General features: G+C 34.2%; 1 protein-coding gene and 1 long non-coding RNA gene across 2 annotated transcripts; both read right to left on the bottom strand.

Moving 5' to 3' along the window:
* LOC18599712 (xylulose 5-phosphate/phosphate translocator, chloroplastic) lies at positions 2546-4327 on the bottom strand. The gene has a single exon (XM_007029783.2). The coding sequence runs from the start codon at positions 3943-3945 to the stop codon at positions 2674-2676; it is 1272 nt and encodes a 423-aa protein (XP_007029845.2). The 5' UTR covers positions 3946-4327; the 3' UTR covers positions 2546-2673.
* LOC108662120 lies at positions 5512-7154 on the bottom strand. Its single transcript, XR_001927903.1, has 4 exons — positions 7113-7154; positions 6766-6870; positions 5943-6179; positions 5512-5796 (listed from the first exon to the last, which is right to left on the bottom strand). It is a non-coding gene; the product is annotated as an uncharacterized LOC108662120 (long non-coding RNA).

The raw sequence follows: 9127 nt of genomic DNA, 5'->3' as shown, positions 1-9127 counted from the left end.
CTATCTTAATTAATAATAGTGTGAACTAAGGTCTTAGTCTATTGAGGGCATATACTTGTGTATATACCATTAAATAATCTTTTATTTAGTAGTTATTGATATACGAAAAAGTACCCGAATTTTAATTTAATGATAAGTATATATTTTTATTTAAAAAATTTATCGGATTGGAATCTTCTTGAAAAAATGAAAAAGAACGTTCTCTATTTTTTAAAATTGTTATTTAATCCAGTTTTTTTTTTCTATATTAATCATTCTTCCAACTCTTTCAAGTATTTTGGCCAAGAATTGCAAATGTTATTTGTTCAATTATTCCATTTCAATCGAATGAGTTTACTTTGATCTTTGCCAAATAAATAACCACTTACCTTTTAAGCAACATTTACCTTCAGTTTTGTAAGATAGCCACACATTTATATAGTTTAACTGAATGGCTTTTAATTTCATAAAATAAGCTTGTACTCTTGAGATTTACAAGGAACCAAATTAAGGCAAGGATCAGGGCTAATCAGCAGAGCAATCCCAATATACCTTAATCTCAATGTTAGTCAACTGATAATTTCCTCCTTCCATTTTTCCCCTGTTTCTCATCATAAATCTGAGAAATCTTAGCCAGGAAATCCAAAATACAATGCCCAGCATCCAGAAGATTGTAAGCACATTCACTTTCTGTAGTTGCATAGTCCACTAGTCTATAGATATTGCAAATTTCTCCAGAAAAGATCCATTTTGCTCAACACTATACTCACTGTCAATCATATAATCTGGAGCCAACTAATCGATTACTTTTGACCAGTCTAAACGAGTCTAGGACCATTTTGCTCAACAAATGAATTAGGGCATACATGAATCAAGTAATTCTTTAGCTATTCAATGGCTATATACAACAGCTTGCAACCATCTACTAGTTGCAAAACCTGAGCTAAAGTATTATTGGTCACATTTTCACACTGCTGACTGATTCGGTGCAACAACTACATTAAAAATGATGATGACCTTTGGTTTAGGATAACTTCAGCATATCAGGACATTAAACTAACCATCCAAGGTCAGATTGTTAGCAGTTCCTTCTAAGTTGGGCATTATAATTTAATTGTAAGATACAACTGGTTGGTGAGGACAGTTTATGACAAGCACTATAGAAAGGCTTCACTTGGGATTGAGGGAGAAAGCTACCAACAATATGGGTGCCTTGTCACCATCTTTGGCAAGGAAATCCTCTTTCACTAACAGCAAGTCATGTCTACAGTTATCTAATGTGGATTATTTCCACACTGAAAAAAGAGAGGACGAGACAACGTATGTCTGCAATCTTTTTCAAGGTTACCTTAGCAGCTGCTAGATATTGCTTATCTTCTATGTAACTCTTTCTTTATGCTAAATATCTGGAGTATCATGCCCCTAAAATACCTTTTTAGAAGGCATTCTCAGAATAGAGAAGTGATAAAGGGCGATTGATATCTACACACAGAATGACCAAATAAATAGAAATTCTAAGAAAAAACCTAAGCATGTTGTCACCAAAAACTTTGCAGTTTCAAATGATATCTGAAAGAAGCTATGCAAGAGTAAACAGATTTACCCTTAAGTTTGCTGATCTCTTAGAGGTTAGACGTCAAGTAAGCAATATAAATTATATAAATCTCCACAAGTTCAAACAGTTGGATTATTCTTTGATAATCTAGTCTATTTAGGGAGAGTGGGAGACAACTGAACCCTCACAGATTCTGGTGTTCTTTCAAGTAGTTAGACAAACCTCTGACCAAACTACCCCACCAACACAAAGGAACCATTACCCTAAGATAGCATTCAAGCAACAGTGAAAGTAAGAAGGAAAGCATGTAAGTGATAATGTTTACTAAAAATAGATGTTAGAGCTAGTTAGCAACTACAGTTATACAAAGAGGAATTGTTAAAAATTAAACCTGGATACCAGTTCTGAGTCTGTAAATTTAAATAAAAGCATGCTCTCACCTCAAGTATATTATAATCTAATCTGCAATAAGAACTTCTATTGAAAAAGGTTGATTCACTTAACTGCTTTCTCAAACAACTCATCACTTCACAAGCTAGTGATAATTCAAGTTAGCAGTACATGATTATTAAAAGCATAATGCATAATGCAAAATGCTATGACATCCTCAACAAGAAAAATTACTAGAGAAGTTTCAACAACCTGACTGCTTTTGCTGACAAACTAATGAAAGGTTTCTTTTAATTTAAATTCATCAGAAATCAATCTAACAAAGATTCCTCACTAACAAAACTGTAAAAATCTAAGTATTAAAAACTCCAGAAATAATATTTGCAAAAATGTATTACCTTGTGGAGCTGAGAAAGCGGTAGTAAATTTCAAATGTTATCGGTATTTAACCTGGTAAAAAAAAAAAAACTCTTGCAGCAGAGTCTGGTTTTGACCTAAGCCACCAGAGCTTTAGGCGCATAAAAAGCGTTACAAATCATGTCAAAAAGCAGATATTTTTGCAATTGACACCCAAGCACAGCAAACACAAAGCAACTATATAACAGGGGAAGAGTGCAGAAATTAAGAAAGCAAAATATAGGTCATTTATTAACATTTATAACAGTGAGGGAAGAAAAGATCAAAAATGAAAGTATCATCCGTTCAAAAGGAACAAAAAGTTAAAAAACTTTGAAGAGATTATTGAACCCTTAGCTCTTCTTTTCACCTCCAGCACTCTTCTTCTTAGCTGTTGCTTGTGAATACAAGAAAGTTCCAAGTATTGCAATCCCAGATCCAAGTGCATTCAAAGGCCGGACTGGATTTCTGAACACCAAAACAGTTGACACTATAACCACAACCCTCTTCATTGTGTTCCCAACTGAAAAAGTCAAAGGGCTAATTTCATCAAGTGCCTGATAAGATGATTGGTTGTATAGATGGTAAAATATTCCTGAAAGCAAGACCCATATGTAAAATGTGGATGCTTTGCCAACAGTCTCGATTGCTTTGTGATACCCTTGAACCCATTGCGACCCTTCAACAATAACCGCGACTGGAAACAGATAAAGCAGTGAGATTATACTGATCCAACCATACAAATTCAATCCATTCACTTCCTTAAAGTTCTGCAAACTTTTCTTGGAGTAAATGTTCCTTAACACAAAACCAACATTGCTAATCAAAGCACCCCATAAGCCTTGAAAATTAAAGGAAACCTCAGTAATAGCAGCTAGAGAACATCCCAAAACAATGGGAACAATGGAAAGCCAGACTTTCAAAGGGTATGTATCACCAAGAAATGAAGAGAAAACAACAGAAAACACAGGCTCTGATGATTTGATAACATGAGTGAAGGAAACGGCAACCTTAGAAAACGATACACAAGCTGAAATATGGCCTATTGTGTGAAACAATGCAGGTCCAAGAAGTGCAATAATAAAAGGCTTTGTGATTTTGGGACAAGGTTGCAACTTTAAAGACCAGAGAACGAACATCCAAATGGAACCAGCGAAGAGTTGAAAAGAAGCAAGAAGCCAAGGGAATGGAAAGACATTCAATGCTTTTTTGTTGTAAATGTTAAAGACAATGTTTTGAAAGTACCAAAAACCGAACACAAGAGCAAGCTGTAAAGTTTTAGCCTTTGACTTCGCTGCTGCTTCAGCTGCTGCAGCTTCTCCTTCTGGATTAGATTCAGATGCTGCAGCTGATCTGGGAATACGGGATCCAGGTTTCCTAGAAGGGTTTTCATGGATATAGCTGAAAGGAGTTCTTTTGGTGCCTAAGCCTTGGATCTTGCCAAAAGGGTAACAATGGATTTTGTGAAAGTTGCAAAGTTTGGGGCTGTGAGGGGTGGATTTGTTGAGAAAAGCAGGAGGGTAACTGAAGTTTTTTGGGTTTTCGATCCTTTTTGTGGGATAATATTGATGTGTGGATTTGGAGAAAGTGACATGAGAGGATGATATGAGATTCAAAGTATGCATTTGTTATTGTAAGAGAGAAAAAACAAGAGATTCTGCAACAAGTGAAAAGTGAAAATTGAAGGAAGATCGAAGGAAAGAGGGAGATATTTCAGTTCTTTATGGTTGGACCCAAAAGGATATTTTAAGCTACTGTTTTGGGTTGCAAATTTTCGAACGTTTGTATTGGGTTCTGGTCTTTGAATAAAAAAATCTGCAAGATATGAGGAAACGGGAAATCTATAATATTTTAATCGACAATACAAAGAAACAGTGCCTACACTGTATCGATATTGCTCACTTAGTCCTAGTCCTGGATTCATGTTGAAAAGGGTAGGATGAGCTCGCAGTTGCACATTCTGGCTTCTTGTTGTCTGGCCTATCAAGCGGCTTTGGCCCGGGGTACCATTTTTATGAAACCTTGGATTTGCCTATTGTACCAAATCCGGAAAAGCATCTTATTCGTCGCGGTGAGTCACGTGAGGACTAGATGTATGATAAGAGTTATTTTATTATATTTTAAGTAATAAAATAACTAAGTCTTTAAATTTAATTAAAGTTATAAGTAGTTTTTTTTTATTTTTTTAATTAATTAACTCATGATTGAAATAGTTTATTTCAAGTAATTTTAATACTTTTGTATGGCAAAAATGTTTATTTTAACTATGGCTAATTTAGTTTTTATATTTTTAAGATTTTCAAAAGAGGAAAGGTCAAGTGACAAAGAATTGCACAAGTTCGCCAAGTGCAGACTTCATCAAACATGAAGTGGTACTTCAGATATAACTCAAGTTAAATAAGTCCAATCAACGTGATTCTTAAACCATCGAAAGTTAAGAGGAATGGTTATAACTTTCATGTTTATCACTTTGTCCAGTTTTGATCCGAGCATGATCAAAATCACGTTAGAAGTAACCTAACCGCAGCAACTCTACACTAGACAACTTGAAGGAACAAACCATGGAAATAGCAGGCACAGCATTGCAGCACTGTCCCCCTCACCAAATAGAACTTCCAACGCTACAGCGCCAAGCTCCCAACGTTGTCTAACACTACAAACAATGCCTTTGGTAGTGAACTTAACGCTGCAGCGCCAAGTTAAGCAATATGTACCTTTCAATTTTTCAAATCAGAAGGTCACTTTTAAAGGTTATAAAAGAGAGTTTTTTTTAGGAAAAAGGAAGGGGGAAAGATTTGGAACAGTTTTTCAGGAGAGATAAAAAAAGTTAAGGATTTAGTTTACACAAAAGAGGAAAAGGGAGAAGAGAAGTAAAGGATTTTCTTGGGAGCGGTATCATCCATATCAGCTTACCTTTTTCATACTAGTTCCATCTCTCTCTCTTCTTTATTATAGAAATGAATATTTTTCTAGAAATATTGGGTTTTATATTCAGTATGTTGAACTAAATTTCTATTTCTAGGATTGTGGTTAATCTCTACTTATAGTTTGGATACTTTAATTTCCTTTTACTCAATATTAATGTCGCAGCCCAAATCTTGGGCCATGACCGACGCAAGGGCTCATAGGCTTAACCCACTAAGTTCAAGCAAACCTATTTATATAATCTTATACATTAATCCATATTTCTTTAAATTCCAAAATTCGTAATGTCCAAACATCGTTCCTTTGAAAACAATTCATAAAAACCAATTATGCATTCATAATGGCATCATCAACCATAATATACATATATAGCTTGACAAATGAATCTTAGTATTTCGTATCAAGTATTCATATACACATAATTAGACCTTGACTGTCAACGGAGTGACTCTGGGCACGGTTGCTAACATTTAATGTCATGGTAAACCTACGGAGCAATGGATAAGGAGGAGCACCTCATCTTAGGGCCAATCACCTTTAACTCAGAAAACCTAAAACATGAAGTTTTAAAAAACGTGAGTATAACTCCAGTGAGTGAATATAAAAAGGGAATAAGCAACGTTACAGAAGGTTTAGAAATCATGATGCACTTAAGTTCAAAAACAATGCAATTTAATTTAAGCTCTTGTTAAAATACCTCATTTCAAGCTTGATTAATTAATCCCTTGATGTTGAAAATCCATGATCAACCGTGATGTTAAAGAAGTAGAAAATATGGCAGAAACCAAGCAAGGTAGCAAGCTTGATAGAAGGTTTCTCGCTGTAGCAATATGCAAAACCGTGGCCAACCTTACAAAGCCAAGAGTTTCTGGTTGCAGCGAGAATCAGAATAACCAAGGAAGAGTTTCTTTTCATAACAAAAAGAGGCCATTTGCTGCAATACAATTCAATTTGAAAATACTTAGCAAAATTTCAAGGTTCAACATGCAAGATTTCACATACATTACAACCACATACTATATTCATAACTTTCTCTTGCACACGCATATATGCATATATAAACACGAATACCACCACCTCACATAGCCAATATGCACTCCCTACACGCACAAGGCAACATCATCATGTGCACTGCCTACTCGCATATTTCTATATCATCGTGTGCACTCTCTACTTGCACACTTCAATATCATCACACGCACTCCCGCCTACATCATTATCGGCATGTGCTCTCCCTCCTCGCACACGCACGGTTATATTTATTACACGATATTACCTATCAAGGCACACACGACANCCTATCAAGGCACAACACACACACACACACACACACACACACACACACACATATATATATATATATATATATGTATATCAACATAATAACAAAGTACGTGGACTCATCGCAGTCACATTTTCGCAACACAAAAATTTTATCAAGAGCTTGTTATCGTATACATTTTAAAGAAAAAGACAATTAAAACTTTTCAAGTAAATCATTCAAACATATGTGCATTTACCCCAAAGCATTTTAATGCAAATTCATTCACTGGTCCTCGCTGATTCTTAAATCGACTCCAACTCCCACTAATGGTCTGAATGGAGATGTGGGGTCTCGTTGGAACCTATTACACATAATAGCATCACAAATCAACTCAATTCACATAACAATAATTCTAAAAGCTATCTCCTAAATCATGTTCTACTAGTTATTCCTAGCTAGCTTCCAACTACCATTAAGTGGATATCTATTTTCACTATTATAGTCACACTAAAATGAATAAACCACCTCAACTACAAAATACTCATAAATCTAACCACTAGCCATTCTCAACAACTTAAAAATCAACTCAGTTTCATTACTCACCTTGGTAGCTTTGTAATTGAATTCCTTTTCAAAAGCTTTCAAACTATTGTGAAAAATCTTTCTTTCTCTCCCTAGAACATCCAGCTAGTGAGAGAAAGTATTAAGGAAAGGCTTTTGAGGGTTTTAAGGTGAAAGAGTAAAAGAGCACAAATGACTTTGTAAAAAGGTGCAAAAAAGCATGAAAATTAGGATTAACTTGAGAAAATTTATGGAGGTTTCAAATCAAACTTCCATGGAATGTGAGAAAACGTGAGAAGGGAAAAAGAAGAAGAAGTTGCTAGAAACTTAGATATTTATGCCTAATGTTTATCCAATTTCTCACGAAATGACCAAAATACCCTTAACAAGGTCACTTTGTCTTCCCTTTACCTTTATATAATCTTTTTACTTTTTTGACACTGAAACAAAGTCCTTAATAGTCTAGAAATACTCGAGTTCATGAAAACTTAAAAATTTCGACTCGAGATGCAAAATGATCGCTTTGCCCTTAAGTGAAATTTATCAGTATTTCTATCTTTTTCATTTATTTTACCATCATTCATTTATTCCTTAGGTCTATTTAGACCTTAATAACATTTGAGAGCTACTTCCAGGAGCTCACCATGAGAAATAACGAAATTACCCCTGATCTGTGTTATCGCGTCTACTGCTAGTTACGGGTCTATAGAGTTCGAGGTCTCACACTCCTCTTATCTCCTTGGTACCCAAATTACCTTATTATGCCTCAATTCACTTCCAAATCAGTTTTTTTTTTCTCGCAAATTCTTTCTCGATAAAAATATTATTATTTTATTATTACTTCATCGCGTGCAGAATATTTTATCACAAACTCTTTCTTTCATTTTTCATCACTTTTAAACATTATAATTAACCTCAATTGGCATCCGATAAGCTTTATTAATCACCATATCAAAGTACAGAGTATTATAATTAATGGGTATTGTGTTGTTTATTTCAAATCAATGCCTGTTGCTTCGAATTATTTGATCAACAATTGGATTGAGTTGGGTCACTAAATGCAACTTGATAAAAGGAATTTAGAATAGACCAAGGATTTGAATAGCATGTGTTTATTTCACTTAATGCATAGGTGATTTGATTATTAGTATTTAAGATAAAAATATACCTAAATACCATATGTAGCCAAGATTATGGTATAAGCTTAGTGAACCTACCTTAATTAATCAATATAGACATATGAAAAATTAGCTCAGATAGGTATGTTTACAATATCTCAACAAAGAATTGTAGATAAATTTGGACTCTAAGCTACCAACCAACACATTGATATAAGTATAAATAGTGAAATTAAATCCAAATGAAAAGTAAAGTACTTCCATAGTCTTAGGCTCCATTTTACTGAACTTCTAGAAATTCTTTAGCATTAATTCATTAATTTAGCTTGTTGCTTTAATTTCAATTTTAATTAATTTGTAAAATTAGATTTACTTGAATAAGATTAGGGTGTTAAATTTTAGTAATTAATAAGAGTTTTGATACAATTCCCTGAAGAAACGATACTTACTTACTATTATACTACTTGTGTGACACGTACGCTTGCGTGTGTGTATAACCAACAACAATGTACTACTCACATCTACCAGTTGCAACTTCATCAAGCAACTATCAGCACTTCCAATGGCACCTTTATGCAGTTATGCAAAGGCTTGATTCAAGGAAGTTGCTTCAGCCTCAATCAGGAGGGGCCTCTAATCATCAATAAGGAATGATAGGACTCCATCATCATGGAGCGAATGGAATTTTAAGGATGCGGCATTGATCCTAGTTTTGATAATACCACACGATGGAGTGAGTTGTAGATTTATAAATAAAAATCTTCTTATATTTAATAAGTATATTTTTTGATTAAAAAAATAAATTGTGATAAGTAACATCAGAATTTATTTAATTTTTTACAAATTTCTGAAATTCCTATGAAAAGTATCAAGACCGAGATAGCCCACCACTCTGGAAAATATGAGGTATGAGATATTCAATTTTTATTTATGAACTTT

Source organism: Theobroma cacao, chromosome 5 (assembly GCF_000208745.1).
Source record: "Theobroma cacao cultivar B97-61/B2 chromosome 5, Criollo_cocoa_genome_V2, whole genome shotgun sequence".
Classification (NCBI taxonomy): domain Eukaryota; kingdom Viridiplantae; phylum Streptophyta; class Magnoliopsida; order Malvales; family Malvaceae; genus Theobroma; species Theobroma cacao.
Note: the sequence above shows the minus strand (reverse complement) of the source record. Positions and strands in the feature narration are given on the sequence as shown.

What these genes read in the sequence shown, in the direction of transcription:
- LOC18599712 (XM_007029783.2), bottom strand. Translation starts at nt 3,945, where the DNA reads ATGCATACTTTGAATCTCATATCATCCTCTCATGTCACTTTCTCCAAA.